Genomic DNA, 23,539 nt, shown 5'->3' with positions numbered 1-23,539 from the left:
TAATGATTTTTAAAATTTTAAGCCATATTCGTGATTTGATTATCAAACGTCAGCAATATAAATTATGTACATACATTAGAATTTTGCGTATTTTATTTTTGTTACAATTTTCTACATCGATTTGCAGCCCCGAAAAGAAAAATATTTTCCTTGAAACACATGGGCGCTTGTTTGTCACCAAGGGCTGCATTATGTACAATATTGTTTGCTCCGAAGGGGGTTTCTGTGCAAAGAATAATGGTGCGCGCCATTAAGATATTGGAGTTTTGCATAACGAGGCCCACCCTCGGCGGCGAAAGGGATTCCCGATAATGAAGCGCGGGAACATAAAGCATAAATGGAACGGTGCTAATCTGCACTCAAAATAATGCTCTCCAGCCAGAGCGTCTCGAGTGCACTGCAAAAAGAACCGCATCCGCCTCCCTTTCTCGGCTCCGGGGCCACTTTTGTGTGTCCGTTATTGTCATCCCTTATGGTTATTAATGCACACCAGCGAGCGCCCTGTAGCACTCTCGAGGCGGAGACAAGTGCACGGTGTCCCCGTGTGTGTTTTCTTCATTTAAAAGCATGCACCGCCTGTGCTCAAGGTGTGCGGCGTTCGCCGAGAGTGCCGTGTTGCTTCTCCAAAATCGATGATATCGTGGACTTGGCCGCTCCAAAAACACTCACTCCAAAAATAAGTATGAAAATTAAGCAAAAAACTGACACTTAATAACGAATTTTATGAGAAATTTATATCAATTAAGTACAAAGGTACATTTAAAAAAAGATGTAATTTATTGACCTTTTCAAGACTAAAATTAAATTCCAATTTCGCAGTTAATAAATCGAGCGGAAACTTAATTAAATTAAAATTAATGTTACATTTATTTTCCAAAGTTGCACATTTGACACCACTTAAATCTGAACATTGTTGCGGTAATAAAAATTTAGCCATTAATTTCATCAATAAATTTTCTGAAAAGAATTTGATATTGGCACACAAGAAAATTGACCTTTAATGTCAATTTTGGGAAGATTAACAACTAAATTTAATACAACTATTGAAATGATTGTCATTAATTATTTCTCTGTATCGCCATCAAAATTAATGTTGTTTTTTCAATTTTATTTCGAGATATTTTTCTAATTTCGACATTGAAAACTGGATTATTTCCTGTAATACAAGTACCTGTTATGCGATATTATAAAAATGAAATTGAATATTTAAAAAAGATCTTGAAAAAAATCTATTAAGTGAAAAAGAAGTATCCCTAACTGAAAACATGAAATGGTTTTATTAAATTTTTTTTAACTCTCAAACGTTCTAAAAAAAGATTGTAAATTGAAAGAAATCTAGATAAGTAAAAAAAGATTTGAAATACTTATGAATATTTCTGAATTCTACAAACGTAAATACTTTTTAACAAAAAAATAAATTAATTTAGAGATTGCTGTTAAATAGAGATATTAAAATATTACTTAATTACGCAATTCAAAAACTTGTTGGTGCGCAACATCATGGTTGGTCCATATCATCATGAATGCAACTTGATGAAAGTTTATAATAATCAAAACGAGCCAAGTTAACATACAGGAATGGCCTTTGTTAATTAAGCACCACCTTAAACACGGCGGCGCCACACTTGAGTATGTACGCGTAATTCGGAGTCCATTAATTCGGGGGTCGAATTCGGCTGACGTGCCGCTCTTCTCAAGGCTGCATGTGAGTGAGTGAGTCAGTTTGTTCCGTTGCTGGCGTTCGCCGGTCGATACTCGGTGTCTCGGCCCACCCCACACGTTCACTGCGAGAGCCGGCGGCGGCGGCGGGCGAGCTCGCGCAATTTCCACCCCCGTTCGCCACCACTTGCTTTTATTCAACGCCAGCCAGCCGTCGTCTTAATCTCTCGGCAGGTACATATCTGCCTAAACATGACATCATATGCCCTCTTATTCCAAAAACATCACGGAAATCTCCAAAACACAACTTTGGTTTGAGGACTTGCTTATTTTAAATATTTGATTTTTATGAATTTATTGAGGTTATTACAAAAAAAGCAAAAATTCATGAAATGAATGTTTTAAAATGTGTTTAGCTCCCGCGCCCTCTTTACTCTGCGTTACTTTTTGCCGGCGCCGAGCAGGTCAGACGGAAGCTAATTCAAAAGCGGAAGCTTTGTCGGACTAATTGGCGCTCGAAATTGAACACGCTGAAAGTTGGATAAAGGATGTAGATTTCCCAGTCGGAAAATTACGCCTCAACGCAAGTTTGACGTGAAAGAGGAGCAAAAAGAACGAAATCGCAGAATGGAGCTTTACCTGATAATGCGTTTTAACAAAAGTTTATTCGAACTAGAGATTTGCGCATAATATTATTTGCATTTGTTTTAAGAGGAAAAAATAAACCGTCCTAAATCGAAACACGGGGAAAAAAGAAAAGAGACTTTATGATCGTTTAAAAAAATTTTTTTTTTTTAAATAATTTTTTTTTTAATTATAATATGATGCGAAACGTTTTGGAATTTTCTGTCAAAAAAAGTCAGTACTACTAGTAGAAAACAAGTAGTAAGGAAAATACACGCGGGGGACTCAAATAAAACACTATACGGAGACAACCGCTCTTCCATCCCCGTAATTGAAGCTGACAATGTACGCATTGTGTACGTCCCTTTTTTGCTCACATCACCCGTCAACATTTTTGCTCACGGCAAAATGACGAATTTATACACTGTTCAGACGAGATTACCGCGCACTAAGAGCAAAAAGCGTCCTTTTTGTCATCCCACTGAACACCAAAACGTTTCGTTTACATTATTTCTTTGCAAAGTCTCACATATATCTCGTTGTTTTGCTTTGTGCAACTCGAATCATCGAGCGCTTTTGTTAACAAGCCAACAGCAGTTTATTTTGCACATGGTGAATCAAAAAGATAACCCTCACTTTTGAGATGAAATTTTTACTGCGCTGGCCTTCCATTTACAAGATAAGAGCATTCTTTTTGCACAGAACGGGAGGACGAAATTGTTAATATTAAAGGAAGGACTGGTCGGAAAGAAAATCTCTGTGCGCAGTGGTCCTTTTTAGATGGCCGTCGGCAAAAGCAGTCTGCGGCGCACGCCATGGCATGGAGTACTTTACGTACGCAGGCCCGATGCTTTTGCCAATCTCGTACATTTAATTATTGACGCAGCCAAGACCCGGCGCAGGACATAAAACTTGAATCAAACGCGTGGCGCCGCGAGCGAGACACGCGAAATTCTGAGAAATAATGTGGCGTCTGGGCTGCTTTTGAATAAATGATTCTCTCTTCTCCCAAAAGACACCTTTTTGAATTCATTTTTCAGCCAAGTCGATTTGTGGCAAGTTTGGCAAAGAGCTAAAAATGGGGAAGCGGCACCAAGGGGTTGCGGCACCAAGGGGTTGCGGCCTTTACTCCTTTGCAGCTATAATATTTTCCGCAAAAGATTTTTTTTTCTTTCCAGGATTTTTACACTCCTAGAGAGCAAAGGGAATTTTATTTTGACTTTCAAATACAAAAATAATTTATAAATAAACTTTTTTTTTACCAGCAAGTTAAAACATTTTAAGTGCATAAATTGACGATTCCCAATTTCTGTCATAATCCATCAACAACAGAGATTAATTTAAAAGACATTTTTATACTTACATGTGTATTATGTCTTGCAAAAATCTCTTATAATGCGCTTAAGATTTCAAAAATAAAGATTTCATATTTATTCCAAACTGTTATAAAAAAAACTCTAGAACGTTCTCATTTGTTTTTAATTGTAAAGCTGAAATTGTTCTTACCCTTTTAGCTACTTTATAAATCCAGGGCATGCAGCAATTAAACCTCGGGAGTAAAAACGTCAATTAGTAGCAAAGCACAAAAGAAAAGTGGCCTTCATTAACAAAGCCGAGTGAATACTGAAATAGCGAGAATGCAGCACACAAAAAGAGCATCTCCTCGTGTTGTTGTTGTTGGCTCGAGAGGGTTGCCTAACTTAGTTATGCAACAACGAGGGATGAAAAGAAACAGAGCAAAATAAATCTGCTTCGCCGCACAAGAACTTTTGTCTCGCATCTTCCGGGGGCGGTCGCGAAAAAAAAACTCTCTCGCATTTCTTTTTCACGCTCCGACTCGTTTTTATTGTTTTCGGAACGTTTGCCAGAGAGCGACAAAGAAAAGGGAAAAAAATAAAAAAATGAGAAAAGAGAAGAAAAATGAATGCACATCTCATCCCATAACGCACCACCCAAGAATTTTGGGTCGCCGTTATTAATCAGAAATTTATTTGTCAGAAAACGACCTGAAAATGACATTCTGAAATAGTCACAAGTGACAGGAGACTTGAAAGACGTACCAGAAATTTCCTGATTTTCATTGAAATAGTTTTTTTATTTTTTTTTTTTTTTTATTATGAAGTTCGTGTTTAATGTCAAGTGGCAGGTAATTAGGAAAAGGAATTTATGCACTATCCAAGTCTATTCAAATTACTGCACAGGCACACTGAGAGCAAAAGCGTCATTTCTTGGATTCAACGCAAAACCAAAGTGTTGAAATCAATTTTTTTTTTTATTTCGTTGACATTTCCATATATCTCATTGAATTGAGTTGTTTTGATTTCTGCAACTTCAACAACTTTATAGCAGTTTATTTTGCTCACGTGCAATTAGTGCTTTAATCGCATTTGATCAAGGAAAAATAGCAGACTTGATAACCCCGTAGTGAAAAATAGTGCACTTGAATAATTATATCATTTCAATATTTAATTCTATTGAATTATTATATAATGCTAAAATTCAGAATTTTTTAGTTTTAATACTTATTCTATTTTTAAGCGTACTTAATTAAAACCTCTAAAGAAAACAGCTAACTAATGTGCACTTTATTCACAAAGTTTTTGTGTAAATTATCATCGTGGAGATGATGAAAATAGATTATAAGAGAAAATTACTACAGTCATGCTACTCAAATCTGATAAGTAATCATTTGAAGTGGCAACCTCCGTATAAATTGAATGGTATTGAGGACTTTAAGGAGACATTTGAAAAAAATCTAGTTGGAAAATGAACATTCCAGCATTTGGCTTAATCTTCCTTTGCTTCGGAGCAATTTCCGCTGAAAATGTAAGTCTCCTTTGCAGCTTTTTATTTAATATAATTATTTTCACTTCTTAACAGGGAGTGGTTCCTGCCGATAATAACAATGATTGGGGTGAGTTGTCATGTGAAAATCAATTGGAATTTAAAATGAACAAAGATATATTATACAGACCCCGGCACGTATCACTTGATTGATGGCAAATATTACTTCGTTGATAGATACACTGAGCCCATCAGCACTGCACGGTATTACTGCAGTCGCGCTGGGATGATTCCAATTTCTTTCGAAGACCCAGCGAAACAAGCGATCATTAGCGAGTACTTCATCAATGCTCCGGGTTAGTATTGATCAAAATGTCTAACTAAGAATTTCACTGATTTTCACTTATAGGATTTTATGCTAATCGAGTTTTTTGGACAAATGGTATCAAGCGAAGAGGTTCAAATGAATACATATGGGAGCCTAGCGGCATCCCCTTTGATGATTCACTATGGTCACCGGGATACCCTTTATACATCAATGATACCAAAGAAAGCTGCATTCGGTACAAGCCAAGCAGAGCAAACTTCGTTGACTCAATTTGCGATCCAGCTGTCAATAGGCTTGGAGAGATGTTGTGCGAAGACCCTTAATTAGAATTCATAAGTACAATAATTTTGAAAAAATAAATTTTTTCAACCATTGATAAGGCCTCTTCTTTATTGTATCTTTTCTTTACTCCGAAACTTTTAATTTTGATTTTTGCTAATGCTCTCGATTTATAAAACTCATAAAAAATTTTAATATCAAATAATTGCAGAAAAAAATATTATTTTTGCAAGTTGAATTTTTAATTTGCATTTTATTGGTCTTACTTCCCATTTGAAATCAATACTCAAGGGAATATTTTCAATGGCACTACAAGTTCCTGTAAAGAATAGAATTACATAATGATTTTGTTAATTACAGGGACCTTAAATTTTTACGTGCTTTCTGATAAAACAAATAAAATGCATTTTATTTTCTATTGAATAATTTAATTTTTGGATATAGCAAAAAATTATTTTTGCGACAATAAGGGGGTTCCCGGAATTTAACTTTTCCGCTCTCAAGTACTTTGCGAGAAAGCGAGGAAAATGGGATGGAAATGATATGTAAGCGAGAGAACACCTAGGCGGCTCCGGCGCTGGTCCATTTCGTATGTTCACCCAGTTATTGATTTACTATCTGCCGACGGCAAGCCTTTGATTCTGCTGGCACGCGTGTTGCCTACCTCTCGTCTCATTACGTTTGCAACAGACGTATTGCGACATGCAAAACTTTTTTTATCCTTTTTTTCCGGAAAGTGAGAGGCCGTGATGCTTTTTGTCTCTGCCACGGGCGGTTGGCGAAAATCAATGCGACGCAGACTGTTTCCTGCTCTCGGAATTCGCGGCAGCCCCGAGATTTTTTCTCCTTGTGCTGTGCGCGCGAATGGGTGCTTATCGATTGCTTTTAACAGTTTTCGGCCAACCACCACTTTAGGCCACGTAAATTGCGATGCAGGCCGCTTCGTAAAAATCTCCGTTACATTTGTGAATGACGAGGCCAAAAAGCGCCGCTCCAATGAACTCGAATTTTATCTTATCGGAAGAATAGGTGGTGCGAGCGTCGCATTACTGAGCGAGAAATTAATTAACTGCAAGGCTGTTTTAATAAAACTATTGATAATATTTCTTATATTTTGAAATTATTTACTTAAATTTTTCGCGAAAGAGTCTGGCAAATGGATATTGAAGAACAATTATGCCAATTATTGGCCTGTGATCAAAACAAAAATTTAATAAAATTTATCTGATATTTACTTTGAGTTTATTAAAATTGGTGAACTATTAGTTTAATACTACAGGTATGTAGCAAAAACGTACATAATCTACAGCTGAACTTTTACTTGATTCAGAAACTTCTAATGGACTTTCTAAAAAAATAACTTGTAAACTATTTTTTTTTTAATTGTGTTTTATTTTTCCGTTTTATGACGTTTTAATTGATTTTAAATTGATTCTAGATTTTAATGATAATGTAAATGATTGATATAAATTATATTTTGTGGAAAATTAAGGACTTCTTATTGACATAGTCAAATCAAGTCCTTACAACAATATAAACAGATTTTTGCGATTGTTGAAAGACAATTGGAAATTTTAATCACCATTGTTGTAAAGACTTGATTTGACTATGTCAATAAGGAGTCCTTAATATCTTCCAATAATGTAAATATCTGGTGCCGTTTTGTACAACAGTTCCTTTTTTCTCAAATACATTGTTTTGAAAAAAAGGAATTTTAAGTGTGATGCTATATAATTTGCAAAGCAAAAGATAAACAGCAATAATCGGAATATCATATTTTGCAATTAATTGCGTTAATCCGCATTTTTTATTGTTGTTTATTTGTCTATTGTTACATTACATTGTTTACATACAATTTTTGAAAACAATAATTTTTTTTTTCACATAAAATAATTAGTAATATTTTCTAGATTTAAATATTTCAGTCAAGCAGTCAACATTTTATATGTGCTTAAAACGAGAGTTCCAAGTTTTGAAATAATCCAAAGAAAAAAAGGACTTTCCTTTTTTCTATTTCGTTTTTGTAGCCATCTCATGAAAGGGCTATTACGTACAATCCAATTTCTTATTTCTTTTAACTGTCAGACCTCTGATTCTGAGCGTATAAAGTTCAAAAGACAGCCGCCCACTTCTTTCTATTTCTATCTCTCCGCCGTCCTGTACGCCCTTTTCCAACGGTCATTGTTGCAAATCAATTTTATCTTTTATACCTGGCCGTGTGTCCTCAGAGCTACGGCATCCACTACAAGAGGGAACAAGAGGTCGAGGTGATAACTTACGTTGACTTCGTCGACTACGACGGACCTGCCTTTCGAGCTGGAATGAGAGAAGGTAAGATAAAAAACTTTGACCGGAAAAGAGCAAAAATAAATATTCGCGAGTTGGCATAGGGTGCTTAACTTGGGAGGCCAAAGTTTTTCAATTATATGTTTACGGTTTGCATCGGGTGGGTGTGCGCGCTCTTTTTGCAGCAAATCGATTAGTTTCGCCGGGGCAAGTTCACGCGTTCACTCAATTTGGAGAAAGTTTTCCCGCGAGCTTTACAACGAGCTTTGAATTCCCCGTCCCAAAGTTTTAATTGAGTTCCGTATGTTTGTGTTTGAAATTAATTTTAATTCAATTACTAGTCCTAATCCTTCTTCATAATCAGTACAAAGGAAATAAATTGTGCCAAGTTATTTAATTAATGATAGTCTCATTTTTTCAATTCAAATCAACACAATATGTTCAAAATTTCATGACTATTGAAAATCACCATCGAAAAAAACAGAAACTCCTCTCCTAAGTGTTGAGAAACAGGGATTCATCCAAAGGATTATAAATTTTTTTAGTTAATAGTGATTTAGGAACATCCAAGACGGACTTTAATAAGATTCAAATTAATTGCTTTTGGTTGGAATAGAAAGACTCGGTAAATGGGAGCAGGAGTGTGAATTTCTCAATAGATTTCAGTCACAAAATTTTGTCTATTTTAATATTAAAGAGATTATTAATGGAAATTTTAACTAAAGACATACTGATTTTTTTTATAGCTCATGAAGGGGATTTTTTTAAGAAAAATTGGCACAATGACAAAGACGTCTTTCGAACTTCTTCGATATTGTCCTCTCTCAATAATTTGTCTTTTACCTGTCAGAACTCTTGCCCCACGGGAGCAGTAATTACCGAACTTTTGTCCGGCAGCTCAATAATAGATTGATCATGGAGGGTTGCCGTCGTTACAAAAGGAGGAATTTTGCGCCGAGTCATGGCTCTCTGCAAGCACATTTTCTCTTTCTCTCTCCAATGCGATTATTGAAACCTGTTGCCCTATCACGGGCGCAATTCTCTCTCCGGAGAGGCGACCTAACCTGGTCTGCTCTCTCTTGCCGATTATTAATTATTTTCCCGTGCTCCACAGGGGATGTGATTTTATCAATCAATGGCGTCGATATGGAGAAAGCGGACCACAAAACTCTCGTCTCGTTCATCAAAAACTGTGATTTGCGCATGCGAATGGTTGTGCTCTTTGAAGACTGCGTACGAAAGGTGGGTGTTTTTTCCCCTGCTTGATATGCAAGTTCTACACGTATGTTTTTTATTCCGCAAAAGTACCTCGAACACGCACGTACACGCGCTTGGCAACGAACCAACCACTCGCTTTACACACACGAGCCCTTTATTGTTTTTTACGCAATCAATATCAGCGGCGGCGGCAGCGCAAGGCTCCTTCCTGGGGAGGATTAGTTATGGCGTGGGCGGTAATATTTGCCCCTTGGCAACAATTTATGGCCAAAACGAACGGTGAGAGCGGTCTAGCACTTTGCAAATTGACTTTCCACAGCGAAACATATGTTTTGTTGAAACTAACTTTTTATATTAAACAGGCTTTCAAGGCTATTGTTAAATAGTTTTCAACGGAAGAAAATATTATTTTAAATATAAATTTATTTTATAATTATATTGATTATTAAGAATTATTCCTTTTAATATTATTTCAAAACAAAACAACTTGTGTTTTTGAAGACTGAATAATTATTCTTTTTGAAAATTAAATTTTGCTCATATTAATAAATACAAATCTTGTGTCACAGCACCAGAGATGCATGGTGCGAACAGCACGATGACGTCACGTTTTGATGGTTCCATTTTGCTTTTAATCTATGATTCATTAGTTAAAATTAATTCAACCCATGAGAACTGAACAGATAAATCTGTTCAAATTAATTAATTTTATATATATTCAAATTATAAAAGGCTAATTGTAAATATAGTTAAAAACACTAAAAAAGATGGTTTTGGATTATTTTAAAATTATTTCTAGATTTTCAAAAACATCTTTTGTAGAATATTTTTACTGCTTTCAATTCATGACAGTATAGTTAGTACAAATTGCAGCACTAGAATTAAAAAAAATCAATGATATTAAATAAGGGGCCGTCAATATTTATTGAGATTCAAAATTTGAAAAAATTAAAAAAAGGCTTTTCCCAGTTTTACCTCTAAAAATTGCCCTTTTTGCTAGAGTAGTTTTTACACGAACGTTATGGGTCACTCATAATTTGATTTTACTCGATTCGCAAATATTGAAAGGAAGCGGCTTTTCTATTTATTTTGTCGTTTGAACGCGCTTCGCGTGCTTCCGAGCTGACCTGAAACAACAAAAAGTCGTCGGCTTTTCATTCACATGTGTCAATATGTAGTAAAACAGACATACATCCAATTAGAAGGCAAGTGGCATCGCGAAATCATCAGCTGCTCAAAAGAGTCGCCATGGAAACACCGCGCGCCTCGTCACTCTTCTCTGCGAGACAAAAAATATATAGAAGTCCCTGTGTAAATGGAACATCAATAATTAAGGCCGCCTCACCCAGAATGAAAGAGTCGCGCGGCTTCATTATGCAAATAACCGCGCGCGCTCCAGAGTCTCGCCAATTAATTTTTCATGGCGGAAACGCCGAAAGTTGCCCAACTAACTTTGCTCCATCTATTCTGCACGGATTACCCTCCGGAAAGTGCCGGCGTGACACTTTTCGTCTTTTGCTCGACGATGAATTTTGAATCGGAGCGTAAGCACCAGTAATTTAATTTCAACCTTGTTCAAAAACTCTGTTTCTGCTGACAGAGTCAGTAAATTACTGCGAGTGGGCAGAATTCATAGTTGGTTTTGAAGATATTTGTGCCTCTATCTAATGAAGCATAAAGTACCGTTTGCAGAAAAGATTATAACTGACCATTATTATCTGTCGAATTTTGTTTTCAAAATAAAAGGTGCTTTGTTGGTTCAGCCTTTAGAATTTGCAGTATTTTATATTTATATTTAAAGAAAAAAAGGGAAAAAATAAAAAAAATCTGGAAAAAGTCCCTTTTTTGTTCAATAGATCATTTTTTTTAATCGAATTTTTTCCAGCCGAAAATAGTTTTGTGCTTTATACATTTTGTGCCTCGCATTCATTTTTTTTATTACCTTATCCATAACTCAAATGAAAAAAATTAATCTTTCTACAGCAGTAGAAAAACAAAAATAAAATAAATTCCACGAAAAAAGTAAATGCTTTATTTTTAACCGGGTCGTTAGCACGTCCGTTTTGGTCAGGAACGCTAAAATTTAAAATTAAAAATATAAACGACACCATAAATGGCCAGACAAACATTAATTTCCGCCAGCAATGACGACACACTCATGCGGGGCATACTTGGTATGCAAGGCACCGCATGTCACTTTGGAATGGCTAATTATGCTGTACACGCGAAATACTGCTGACACGTGACCTTGCGAATTCCTCGACAGGACTAAAGTTCTTCGCCCGTCCGTTTCCGCACTATTGCGGTGCAATTTGTGCCGCAGCAGCAACTTGCAATTAACATTCCTTTTGGCCAAATAATGCAAAAGTTTTTGTCATGGACCCAAAGCAATCAAAGTTTTACTTAGTCGAAGTGGTCAAAGTTTCCTTAAAAAAAATAAATAAAATTACACGCTTTGATCAACATTTTACTCAACAATTTCTTCCTCACAGATTGTGAAATTCATAATAAAAATCCTGCTGGAAATAAAAAAAATTTAAAAAGTGGGTAGAACCACGTGCCAACTTATTTCTAAAAATTAATCAATTTTGAATTTTGAATTGAAAACCAAAACCTTTAAAATTTGAGTAAAATGCTGAAAATTTTCTTAATATATATCCCCAATTTCCAATTATTACTCCATCAGAAAAGACTTTCGTGCTGATATATTTCAAATTTTTTTCAGGTTAAAGAAGTAGAAAAGTTTATTTTTTTGACCGCTTTTTTGCAATTTCAATTGAATTCCTGTCTTCTTCTGATGTGGTTTTCTAACAAATTAACAAGAATTTAATTTGAACTGATCATGAGACTCAATGGTTATCAAAGTTATCCTTAGCGTGCCTTAGCATTCATATTAAATTTTTTTACAATATTTTGCTTTACTTAAAAAGTTTCATCCACTTCAAAAGCCAAAATATTAATTAAAAACTTTTTATAAATTTTAATGCTTTAATTTTTTAGTTATCTATCACAAACTGAACTTTTTATAATTTAATTTTACAAATCTTTTTTTTTTTAATTTAGGTTGAGCTACACATGAGATACATCACTCTGCAAAGGCTGCTGACCGAAAGGACGGCCGAGCTGGAGCGGTTGACGGTGAAGGAACGCGAGTTGCTGGCCGGCAAGTGGAAGAGCCACAGTTTGCCAGCAAGGAAAAAAGCCTCTGCGGCTGCCCACGCACCCACGGCCACCACCCTGCTGCACGCAGACCCCTGGCCCACTCAAAGCTCCGACGACCTGTCCAGAACAGCTCAGTATCAAGTATGCGCGCAAATTCAGAAATTGTTATTCCGCTTTGATTCACAAAACCAGCTATAGTGATGAGCACGCAGACGCTCTTATTGATTTATTGGCGCGCCGGCCCATAATGGCATTCTGATCGTATATCGTATAATAAGGCGGTGAAATCTGATTATTTTTCCATTCCGCTGCTTGTTCCACCAATCGCATGCCGGTTGTATAACGAGAATGGGATAACAACCTTTAATGGCAACCAATAAGTTGTTATCGACAGGCTATTTTTGTGACAGCTTGAGCTTTTTATGATAATTTTATGATCAATTATTATATAATTGCCAACAAAAAATTTATTTGTGTATCAATTTGTTCTCATTCTTTATCCTTTTTCTTCTTTTCTGTCTAATTTTATGTGAATCATTTAAAAGTAAAAAGGAATAATTATTGAAATCAATCAAAAAAATTATTTTTAACTTCTGTGATCAAATTTGATTCATATGTGACTTGACTAAATATTTAATTTTATCGACTTTAATCTGTGATACTTAAATTATTAATTTATTAAAATTTGCAAGGGGAAAATGTAAAAAAACCCAATTAATATAAAAATCTTGTTAAATTTCAGTATGCATTGGACGGAGGCTGTCGCTACCTGATGCCAGCCAGGGCCAAGTACGTTCCTCCGGCCAGCTGCAGTGGCAGCGCCGAGTACCTCGACTGGCCGAGCTCAAACTCGATGACCAGCGTTGTCGTGGCTGAACCTGCCGGCAGAGTTCAAGCCACCACTGCGTATGAGGTGTACTATCGGCAGCCAGGAGGATTCTACCTGGTCCCAGCGGCACACCAGGCTCACCTACCTGAACCAATCTACTATCAGCTGCAACCGACTAATCAGGTAATTAATGAAATCCATCAAAAGCGGACAAATTTAAGCATTTATAATTAATAGTAAAATTGAAGTTATTTCATAAATATACCAAAATTAGATAAAATGATTAGTTGATAATTTTTTTTGAAGAAGTGTAAACCTTATTTTAATATTATTACTGTTTTTCAATTAACATATATCTTTTAAAAAGTTCATTTACTCGGATTTTCAAAATAAGTTTCCTAAGTCTGTCTATTCTTGATACAAATATATACAAATGTACAAAATTGGCAACAAATACAAAATAATAAAAAAAAAATTATAATTTTATAAATTAGTGTTTTTCTTTTCTTAAATTTTATATTATCAGAGTAAAAAATTAGTGTTTTTCTTTTCTTAAATTTTATATTATCAAAGTAAAAAATTAGTGTTTTTCTTTTCTCAAATTTTATATTATCAGAGTAAATATTTTTTGAGGTTCTTTAACATTTTGATGAGGATGTAACGCGTGACACTAATTAAAAATTTACACCTCAACAGTTGAGTGGCTCGGCGAGTAGTTCACAAGAGGTGCTGGATGGCGCCGAGAGGAGGAACTCGGGCAACGAGGTGCAGGACGACGGTTCAAACAGCTCCAAAAACAACTCTTGCAACCCTTGTGTGAAGCACAGCAAAGACTGCTCGACTGACACGTACGACCTCAGCAGTCCCTGTTGCGATCCAAGATGCGTGTCCAACAGCAACAGCTCAAAGAGGAAGTCGAAGAAGAACAAAAAGGACGAAAATGTGCAGCAGAACGGCAAACCACCAAAACCGCCAAAGCCCAAAGATTTGAAAGGTGAAAAATATTGAATATTTGCAAATTTTTGTAGAAAAAAATTTAATTCCTTTTTAAGTCGTAAAATCTAGTAAATTCAATTTGATGCATTTTTCTATACCTTGAAAAATAAGGGATCAAATTTTGAGTTTTTTCACCAGGTGGTATTGGCAACTAAAAAGTGACCTATGACATTAGTGTGTCAATAGAAAAGTTATGCAAAAAAATTTGGTCCATTTGGTCTATAAAAGTTAAGAATTTCAATCTTATTGTTAAATTCTGTAAAAAAAGTAAAATGAATTCAAGTTTTTAATCTACTCAAAAACTGCTATTAAATTGAAGGCAATCAGCTTTATTGTTTTTATTATTATCGTTATTATTATTACTTTATTATAATTTTTTTTGTATTTTGCATCCACAAACCCTTCCATCTAACTAGGAAAAAGCAAAAATAATTGAACTTGTTTTTCCGCAGGTTGGAGGGAGAAACTTTACAGAGTGCCTCTGGTGGGCCACGCGGTGCTGTCAGTGACCCAATTTAATCCCGTGCCCAAGAAGCCTCTGCCGACGTCTGCGAGCATGCCGTCCCAGCCGCTGCCCGGACAACAACTGTCCGAGACGTGCACCGCGCGCAAGTACAGCATCACCCCCGCCAGTCACTGCAGCCTCCATTCGTGCGCCTCCAGCGAGATCAGCAGCGCCGAAGACACCACCCTCACCTCGTACTCTACCTCGATCAGCACGGACACCCTGTACTGGGACACGCAGTCCCACCAGCACGTCCAGCACGCCTCTCTCAAGAAGCAACACCAGTCGCCGCAGCAGAGGAACCAGCCACACTACGACCAGGCCGGCACTCCTATTGGGCCACCCTACAAACCCAAGTCCTGGGACAACCTGACCACGAAGGCGTTCGGAGGGTATGGCTTTGGATATGGTTACTCGGACACAGTCAATCAGCAGCAGGCTGCAAGGAACAAAGCAGCACAGAAGGTACTCATTAAATTTTTAAACAAAATTCAAATGTTGAAAGGGTTTAATTTTTATAGCAGACCAAATACGCTCCATTGAGGATTGATTGGGTCTTTTTTGCGTCATTGATTTTTTACCCCAGTTTTCATTCAATTGCTCTAGATAAATTAAAATTTTATACATTGATTTGTATTTAGAATTTAAGACAAGAATAATTATTTTTTGCCAAATTTTATAACTAAGTAAGAACAGCAGTAGACCCGAAACCCTAATGCATTTTTATTACAAATCAAAGTTCCAACTAAATGATTTGCAGAGGTAAATTCCTCTTACATACAGAATTGGCGCTCAAATGCATGATATATCTTAAAATTTATTTTCAGTTTTATTAATTGAATTGCAATATTTGAAGATATTTTTCATTTTTGAACTTGAATACAATATTTACTTAGTAGAACAAACTATAACATCAAGAGCAACATTGTATAACACTTTTGAACTTCTATTATGAATTATGTTTGACGCCGACGGCCTTCAGCACTTAAAAAAATTTTAAAATCAATAAAAAAAATTATTTATATTAAATATCAATACATGTTTCTTTTAAAGATAAAATAAACTGATACAAATATTTAATAAAATTTAAATATAAAAAAATGGTATTGTTTGAATATTATGTAAAAAGTAAATACATAATACTTTTCTATTTTTAATAAAAAAAAAAAATTTTTTTTAACAACTTTTAATAAAACATTAACAAAAATTGTCAATTTTTTACCATCCAATTTTTCCCACTTAGCATGAGAATATCCCCATTAATTTTTTGTTCAATTGACTAAAATTTTACAATTTTTGTTTTTTATTAAAGACAAAACTCCTTGAAATTGAGAACCGGGGTCTAATTCTGTGGGAGGAATATTAAAATTTATCATTCAATTTCACCCTTCCAGAATAAGACCTCCAGCCTTAAATTATTTATAACTTAAAACTGATTATTGTGATTTAAATAAAAATGATATCATTAATTTTGTTTTCAATATAATGGAAATTTAACTTTGCTTTCTGTACTATATTAGTTGGTAACAAACAACTTTATAATTTTTTATTTTGTTTTCAGGCGGCCTACAAGAGTGCGCTTCAGCAGCAGTACGAACAACAGCAGTACAACATGCTGCAGCGTCTGCAAGGTGCACCCTACGTTTTGCAGCAAAGGGCACCAACACCCTCATCCAATCCAGGTGCCAAGTCAACGGAAAATCTCATCTCGGGCAGTGCGACTCCCGGCGGTGGAACTTTTGAGTCAAGTCTGAGTTGTGAGTGTCTGGAGGCAGGGGCCGTCGGTTCGCCTCTGCAGGAGAATCCGCCGTCGCACTTTCTGAACAACTCGGTGCAGAGGAAGTCCATCGACAGCATCTTCTACAACTCTCAGCCGGTGGTGAGCAACACGCCGCCAATGCTGAGCCGCAACAGCAGCATCGAGCGAACCAACGAATCCAAAAGTCGGCCGCCGTCGATGGTCGAAAAGTCCGAGGTCACCCGCTTATGAAAAGAGGAAAGCTAGGCCGCAATTTTTAGCCAAAGATTTATTTGATCTCCTGCGCTGTAGTTGAGGATGTACAAAGTCAGAGAGTGACTTTAGCAACTTTTGACCCCATGGTTATGGTTTTTTTCTCTCATTCTTGTGATGATTGCTCATGAGATAAAAGACAGTCATTTTATATTAATTTTTTGCAAATTATTTTTCTACCTTGCAGATATACCTTTCCATGCTTTTTTAGTCCTTGTAAGTCCCACAATATTAACTTTGTAGAAAATAATTCTTGTAGAGGAAATTTATTTTTTCCAATAATGCAATTCAATTTAATTATAGTCAATTTATATAAACATGCCCAATTTCTAAATTTTTCTTGTATTTCCCAGAAATCTATGAAATACAAATTAATTGATTCAAATTCATATTTGAGTATAAATAGTCGTGTGCATTTTTATTACAAAATTTTAAGTTTCAATTGGCAAAATGATGTGATGATCAAAATTATGTAAGAAAAAGCATTGTTGTAGATGAAAATTAAGAATGATAATTCTAACTAAAAATGTATGATCATATCAAAATCCAAAAATAATTTAGTAAAATCTGGAATGAAGTTGGAATTACTAAATACATCGTGTATAAAAATTGTAAGTGATGTCTGTGATGTTTTATAGTTACAAAACATGTCAAAATGAAATGTTTAGGAAGCGTTTATACCTTCAAGATTGATTGATAATATAAAATTTAAATAAAGATGATAGATTGTCAATAATAATTTTTCAATATACTTCAAAAATTTCAATCTGCAAGTTTTTTGGAATAATGAATCTGAAGAAGTTTAAAGAATACTTTTCAGAGTTAGTGTTTTACTGGATATGAAATTTGCGCTCTCATTTTGTAATTAATTTTTGGTGAGGTTGAATAAATTCAACTGGAATTTGTATAGTTCTCAAATTTTGTTTGCAGCATCATTGTTGAATGAAGACAACAGTGAAATAAAACTCATCAACGGATACACCTGCGAGTTTGATTTATCAAGTCAATATAATGAAAAAAAATATTCTTCCACAGTTTTTACTAAACGCAATTACGCATAATATGAGTAAATTTGTTAATTCTTGGTGATTTAATTCTTACCAAACTCATTCTGACACCAGTAGATATAATCCAATGTCATTGAATTAAGTTATTCTAATTTTAAATAAAATTGACGAAGCTATGATATTTTTGAAAGGATTTGATTTCGTCAATATTTTAATATTTTTCCCGATTTTTCCTCTAAAAAAAGAGTTTTTTTCTTCTTCTTATAGTTCATCTCTATGCTGTGCAAGTGTGCATGCATCAGTACGTCAGCCACTTTCGCGCCACTCGAGTTGGCGCGGCCGAGTGGAGAATCGTTGCGTCGCTGTTTCCTCGAGCACGCATGCGCAGGCGCCACCAACGACCAACGTGTAGTTCTTTTCCGGTGACCCCACGAACATGGTGAGTAAAGCCGCAAGACATTCCGAATAATCCGCAATCATCAGTGAAACCGGTCGAATTTTTTATTTTCGGGTTCAACCGAAATGTTCTTGGATATTCTTTTTGCCGTTATCGCCCCGTATTTTGGGCCGTGCGAGTTTATTTCAAGGTGAAACTGGGTCCGAAAGTACCTGTCAATCCACGCCTGGCTCACGCTCTACGTAAACAAATTCGGCCAGCGTGTTTTTCTAAACTTTTTCCTCTTTGGTTCGATTTACGGTTTAATTTTCGCTTGGGAATTTACGGAAAGAACTTTAAATTTGTTCGTTTTGCTAAAAGATCGCCTGGATAGAATTTTTTGAGCAGTTGTTTACATACCACGGCGTTAAGGCTTTCCCTCAATTTCGGGCAAAATACCTTCCCAAAAGCGCCACGGAATGCAATTTTTCATTCCGAGGTCGTCATCGGCGAAGGAAATTAAAATAAATCGGTTCTAGGTGAGGTTTCAATGTCTAATCATCATTTTTATCCTCAATCCGGACCGAAACAAATATTCCGAAAACTGCATTTTACGCTTTCTATTTGTATCTATTTTCTTATGCATTAATTTTTTGTGCGTAATTTTAGGCTCGTGGTCCGAAGAAGCACTTGAAGCGTTTGAATGCGCCCAAGGCATGGATGCTGGACAAGCTGGGCGGCGTTTACGCCCCCAGGCCCAGCACCGGCCCCCACAAGCTGCGCGAGTCGCTGCCCCTCGTCATTTTCCTGAGGAACAGGCTCAAGTACGCGCTGACCAAGTCTGAGGTGACCAAGATCGTCATGCAGAGACACATCAAGGTGGACGGAAAAGTGCGCACCGACCCCAACTACCCTGCTGGTTTCATGGGTGAGAAATTTAGGCAATTTTAATCTAGCCGATTATTTACTGTGCGTTTGTGAATTTTAGATGTTGTCACTATTGAAAAGACTGGCGAATTTTTCCGCCTGATCTACGACGTGAAAGGACGCTTCACCATCCACCGCATTACTGCCGAAGAGGCCAAGGTAAATTTACTGAAAATTACTACAACTTGCAATTCTGGATTTCTCAAGTAAATATGGGTCCAGATTAGCAAGTTTACCTCACTTCCCAAAAGCGCCACGGAATGCTAATTTACATTCTGAGGTCGTCATCGGTGAAGTAAATTAAAATGTCAGTTCTAGGTGAGGTTTCAATGTCTAATTATCATTTTTATCCTCAATCCGGACTGAAACAAATTAATTAAATCAGATTTCATTTTAATCATAATCCTTTAAACCTGGTCTAATAAATTTATTCTTATTTTATAGTACAAGTTGTGCAAGGTGAAGAGGGTGCAGACGGGCCCCAAAGGCATTCCCTTCCTTGTGACCCATGACGGCCGCACCATCAGATACCCCGACCCCATCATCAAGGTCAACGACACCATCCAGTTGGAAATTGCCACTTCCAAAATCATGGATAGCATCAAATTTGACTCAGGTGATTATTTTCTTCAAATAAAAAAAAAAAAATTTTGGCTCTATCGAAGCTCGTTAGGATTTATTAAAGTCCTAAAGAGTCAAAGTGCAGCCTAAAGCAACAATCCGTTCATAAGGTCGTCGTTTTGATATTTTTTCATAATGGCATTACCCAGAGGGGATACATTTTTTTCTCAAAATCTAAATGATTTTTCAAAAGTATTCTCAGCTATCATATTAATGAATTTTTTTCCTCCTCAGGCAACTTGTGCATGATCACAGGAGGCTGTAACTTGGGGCGAGTTGGCGCCATCGTCAACCGGGAAAGACATCCAGGATCCTTCGACATTGTTCACATCAAGGATTCCCAAGGACATACTTTTGCCACTAGGTAAATTTTCCTAAAGTTGATTTATTGAAAGTCAAAACTAAATTGTTTTTTAATGTATTTCAGATTGCATAACGTTTTCGTCATTGGCAAGGGCAGCAAAGCGTACGTGTCGCTGCCCAAGGGCAAGGGCGTCAAGCTCAGCATTGCGGAAGAGCGCGACAAAAGGCTTGCAGCAAAATCTTCGTAAGCAATGCCTTCCCTTTGTTTGTAAGCCTATGTCAATAAAGCTGAGCATGTCTCTCATTTTATGGAATATTTTTTCAAAAAATCACTGTTAACTTGTTGTTTATAAAAGTTTGACTAGGATTGGGCTGAATATTAAAAGTGCAAGAAAATATTTATTCCTTTAAGTCATTTTTTTATATCTAGGCTTTTTTTAGTATTAATTAATTATTTAAAAGATATAATAGTTTCTGAAATTAATTCGGTTTCTTTTGATCACAAATATATTTATTTTGACATTTAATATTTATATAATTTAAATTGTACAGCTTGATAAGAGACTAGAATAGTTAAAGAAAGTTGTATTAATTTACAAAGAGTCTTCAGTGTCAGTGCCACATAAGGTTTGGCGAGGACCAGAATGCCTGGCTTTTAAGTGTCTCTCGAGGTCCCTGCGTCTGACAAGCACCTTTCCACACTCGTCACATTTGTAGGGAGTTTCTCCTTCGGCGTGCAATCTAACATGTTTGTTTAGGTTGCTCGGATCACCAAAGGGCCGAAGACAGTATTTGCAGTTCAGAGGCTTGTAGCCAGTGTGCGTTCTACAAAAAAATTAAATTGTTAATTTCATCTTTAATTTCAATTCAACAGTTGCATACCTAATGTGAATTTTCAGTCCGTATTTTCTTGAGTAGATTTTGCCACAGTAAAGGCAGACGTGTCCCTTTTTGGACTTTCCGAGGCTGGAAACAAGGCTTTCCATGCGGGCGTGGTGAGCGGAAAGGTCGGTCGGGATCGCTGCTGGTGGAGGCGGCGGAGGTCTGACTAGCATGGATGGTGCTCTGATCCATGGGGTGAAGGCTGATGGGGTTGGCATGTGCAAGGGCACGGCTCCAAAAGTCTCAGCAGGAGCTGATAGGGATGTGATGAGGCGGCGCCACAGGTCATCTTCAGATCCGTCGGCGCCACAGTCAAGCGCCAAGTGCACCTTCAAAGGGTTTGGAGCTTCGAACAGAGCGCCGCACTCGTGGCACACATACCGCCTTTCACCTAAAAGAAAAAACAGCAATATATTTCAATTCAAAATTTATTAACTTGAATTTTTTTTTTATAAAATTTCTATTTCCAGAAAAGCCAAAAAGGAACAAATTAATTTAATGGCTTTTTTTTAAAATTATTTTAAAGAAACCGATGTATTATTATTAATTAAATTGGATTTTATTCTCCTTAACCTTTTAATACAAATAATTTTAAAAAAAGCAAAGAAATTTATATACAAACCTTGGATGTTTGCCGGGTTTAGGTAGGACGGAATTCTAAGGGCGGCCAAGAGCTCTTCGGAAAACCAAAGTTGGAGTTCGTCACCTGCCGAAATTGGTCTGACGGCGCGCAAAGCCACGCAACCCTTTCGCCGGCCGCGCTGGATACGCACGTTGCCCATGTGACAATCAGGAGCCAACCTGGCGGCCCTGATCCAACCTTTGGATGCGTCAAGTGCGGTTGTGTCAAAACGGCCGGAGCCCGTCAACTTAACAAAAGTCTGGAAATAATGTATTGAATAAAATTAATCATTTAATTACCTGTTTGTTTTTAATAAAAAAAAAATTGTGAATTCTTTTTATTGCTGTTTTTAAGGTTTTATGAGAAATATAAAAACTGCTTATTCAAACTTACAAAAATCATAATTAATCATCCCTCTGGTTCTACTATAAGAAAATAATCAAATTTTTATTTTGCTTTAAGTCAATATCTTCTATTAATGATTTTACTATGATTTTATTTTTTTAATGAAATTCTAATAAATACAAATTTAACAATTAATATAAGTTTATTCATTCAACAATTAAATCAGTTAAATCACTCACCAATTTCGTAATGGGCGATTTCAGCTCTGCAACCTCGACGTCTACAGAAAAGATGTCGACAGGGATGTCCGAGTCTGCCAGCAGCCGCCCCGGCGTTGACCTCTCTTTCGAGTGTTTCCACATTTTATATTTCCCGTCCGGACTGATCGCGAGGAATGAAGTGTCCACCTCGGCACTTTGGCCCTTTAAATGCCCTCGTCCCGCACTGACTCCACCCAGGCAGGGGGTGGTGTTTTCGGTTTTTGGGGGTGGTGGGCCACTAGATATGAAAAAGCTGCAGACAACACGTGGTTGCGGCGGCGGGCAGGGGCAAGTGCAAGCGTGGTTTGCTGCTTGTATGACAAGTGCATCCGATCCGCGCTGAATGGCTATTAGTGAAAGGTGGCTCTCCCGAATCATATAGGGGGATGCGCATTTAATTTCGTATTACCAGGGGGAGGAGATGGGGTGTGCTCTGTGGCTTTTTGTGTTTGGCTCAAAGTTGTCGTCAGATGATGTATTTCTCATTTAATATATATTTGAGTTTTGGGGAGTTTGGTGTTGCGGTTGTAGAACATATAAATGGAAAATTAAATTGGTTGTTATTTAATTTCTATTATCTGAACTATAAGTGAGAGAACATGTTGAATTTAACAAATGAATTTACAACGTTTGATTACTTCTTGGTTTGATTCTTTTTGAGAAGAATTTTTATACAATTATTTTATGATAAATATTCAGAATAATGAGAAAACCAACGAAACAAATAAATCTTGCTTAATTTTTTTGGACTTTGGGGAGAAGAATTATTTTGCAATTGACTGATTTGTTTAGCAAAATCCATGCTAGTGGCGGGATTCTTCATTCCTTTGACTAATGTATGTTAATTTTTAAATTAAAATAAAAAATAAAATTCTAAATAATAAATTAAGCGGCTCATCGGGGCGGATTAAGTATTTTTGATGTCAAAATTTTAGGCAAAATCTTTGCTACTGGCGGTGCATTTTTTCTTCTTGAATAAAATTTTTGTAACAATTTGGACTATGTAACAAGCAAAATGATTACATAGAGAATAATATTGGATATATCTTGATAAACATCATTAATTATGAATATCAGTGAAGGCATTTAAAGTAGTGACGCCACAACTATATTGAGATTTATCAATGAACTATTAATTGAATGATTGATTGGTGATTTTTTATTTAGTATATAAAAGTTTGTTTGCGGAAAAAAACTTTTGAATTGAATTTGATTATCTTTAAATAATCAATTTAGAAGAATAAATAATAATAATAATAATTTTAAAAACAAATAGTCATTAAAAAAAATAATAAACTTATAATGTATTATAAAAATTGAAACTTGTATATCTTGTTATAAAAGAAATTATAAAGTTAATTGTTTATATTTGTAACAATAAAAACTCTTTGTTAACTATGACTATGAAATAATATTTAAAAAATTATGGAAAGCCTTCCTTTTTACCGAAAGCTGCGGCAATTTTGCTAATCACCGTGATCGAATCTGCACGTCTCGCGACAATAAATAAAACCA

The 23,539-nt window shown here is 36.1% G+C and overlaps 4 protein-coding genes, 1 long non-coding RNA gene and 1 other non-coding gene across 6 annotated transcripts in view; 4 read left to right on the top strand and 2 right to left on the bottom strand.

Moving 5' to 3' along the window:
* LOC132193562 (uncharacterized) overlaps nucleotides 1-17,658 on the top strand; it is a 33,110-nt gene extending 15,452 nt beyond the window's left edge. Inside the window, exons 3-9 of the mRNA XM_059614311.1 lie at nucleotides 7,903-8,005; nucleotides 9,075-9,202; nucleotides 12,242-12,481; nucleotides 13,083-13,352; nucleotides 13,866-14,163; nucleotides 14,618-15,135; nucleotides 16,232-17,658. Coding sequence (XP_059470294.1) covers nucleotides 7,903-8,005; nucleotides 9,075-9,202; nucleotides 12,242-12,481; nucleotides 13,083-13,352; nucleotides 13,866-14,163; nucleotides 14,618-15,135; nucleotides 16,232-16,660 — 1,986 coding nt within the window. The 3' untranslated portion in view covers nucleotides 16,661-17,658. The remainder of the gene's footprint in view (nucleotides 1-7,902; nucleotides 8,006-9,074; nucleotides 9,203-12,241; nucleotides 12,482-13,082; nucleotides 13,353-13,865; nucleotides 14,164-14,617; nucleotides 15,136-16,231) is intronic.
* LOC132193484 (uncharacterized) lies at nucleotides 4,982-5,778 on the top strand. Its single transcript, XM_059614190.1, has 4 exons — nucleotides 4,982-5,109; nucleotides 5,164-5,197; nucleotides 5,256-5,423; nucleotides 5,477-5,778. The coding sequence occupies exons 1-4, from the start codon at nucleotides 5,050-5,052 to the stop codon at nucleotides 5,716-5,718; spliced, it is 504 nt and encodes a 167-aa protein (XP_059470173.1). The 5' UTR covers nucleotides 4,982-5,049; the 3' UTR covers nucleotides 5,719-5,778.
* On the bottom strand, nucleotides 10,149-10,717 carry LOC132193598 (uncharacterized). The gene is made up of 3 exons (XR_009441473.1): nucleotides 10,524-10,717; nucleotides 10,371-10,457; nucleotides 10,149-10,305 (listed from the first exon to the last, which is right to left on the bottom strand). It is a non-coding gene; the product is annotated as an uncharacterized LOC132193598 (long non-coding RNA).
* Nucleotides 17,659-18,041: 383 nt separating the features above from the next.
* On the top strand, nucleotides 18,042-20,219 carry LOC132193382 (small ribosomal subunit protein eS4). Its single transcript, XM_059614017.1, has 6 exons — nucleotides 18,042-18,127; nucleotides 18,734-18,992; nucleotides 19,053-19,150; nucleotides 19,436-19,607; nucleotides 19,847-19,976; nucleotides 20,040-20,219. Exons 1-6 carry the CDS (start codon nucleotides 18,125-18,127, stop codon nucleotides 20,161-20,163), a joined length of 786 nt encoding a protein of 261 aa, XP_059470000.1. The 5' UTR covers nucleotides 18,042-18,124; the 3' UTR covers nucleotides 20,164-20,219.
* LOC132193738 (small nucleolar RNA SNORA16B/SNORA16A family) lies at nucleotides 19,640-19,774 on the top strand. The gene has a single exon (XR_009441480.1). It is a non-coding gene; the product is annotated as a small nucleolar RNA SNORA16B/SNORA16A family (small nucleolar RNA).
* A 289-nt stretch (nucleotides 20,220-20,508) lies between the features above and the next one.
* On the bottom strand, nucleotides 20,509-22,402 carry LOC132193675 (uncharacterized). The gene is made up of 4 exons (XM_059614498.1): nucleotides 22,004-22,402; nucleotides 21,420-21,678; nucleotides 20,798-21,188; nucleotides 20,509-20,740 (listed from the first exon to the last, which is right to left on the bottom strand). The coding sequence occupies exons 1-4, from the start codon at nucleotides 22,400-22,402 to the stop codon at nucleotides 20,509-20,511; spliced, it is 1,281 nt and encodes a 426-aa protein (XP_059470481.1).
* Between the last annotated feature and the right edge of the window lie 1,137 nt (nucleotides 22,403-23,539).

This window comes from Neocloeon triangulifer, unplaced genomic scaffold (genome assembly GCF_031216515.1).
Source record: "Neocloeon triangulifer isolate White Clay Creek 2 clone unplaced genomic scaffold, ASM3121651v1 ptg000004l, whole genome shotgun sequence".
Lineage (NCBI taxonomy): Eukaryota > Metazoa > Arthropoda > Insecta > Ephemeroptera > Baetidae > Neocloeon > Neocloeon triangulifer.
This window is presented reverse-complemented; position numbering and strand designations above follow the sequence as displayed.

What these genes read in the sequence shown, in the direction of transcription:
- LOC132193484 (XM_059614190.1), top strand. Translation starts at nt 5,050, where the DNA reads ATGAACATTCCAGCATTTGGCTTAATCTTCCTTTGCTTCGGAGCAATT. An exon ending in GAGCAATTTCCGCTGAAAAT is followed by an intron (nt 5,110 to 5,163) that starts GTAAGTCTCCTT and finishes ACTTCTTAACAG; the next exon opens with GGAGTGGTTCCTGCCGATAA. An exon ending in GTACTTCATCAATGCTCCGG is followed by an intron (nt 5,424 to 5,476) that starts GTTAGTATTGAT and finishes TTTCACTTATAG; the next exon opens with GATTTTATGCTAATCGAGTT.
- LOC132193675 (XM_059614498.1), bottom strand. Translation starts at nt 22,402, where the DNA reads ATGATTCGGGAGAGCCACCTTTCACTAATAGCCATTCAGCGCGGATCG. An exon ending in AATCGCCCATTACGAAATTG is followed by an intron (nt 21,679 to 22,003) that starts GTGAGTGATTTA and finishes CATTATTTCCAG; the next exon opens with ACTTTTGTTAAGTTGACGGG. An exon ending in AAACCCGGCAAACATCCAAG is followed by an intron (nt 21,189 to 21,419) that starts GTTTGTATATAA and finishes TTTTTCTTTTAG; the next exon opens with GTGAAAGGCGGTATGTGTGC.
- LOC132193382 (XM_059614017.1), top strand. An exon ending in TTACTGCCGAAGAGGCCAAG is followed by an intron (nt 19,151 to 19,435) that starts GTAAATTTACTG and finishes CTTATTTTATAG; the next exon opens with TACAAGTTGTGCAAGGTGAA. An exon ending in TAGCATCAAATTTGACTCAG is followed by an intron (nt 19,608 to 19,846) that starts GTGATTATTTTC and finishes TTTCCTCCTCAG; the next exon opens with GCAACTTGTGCATGATCACA.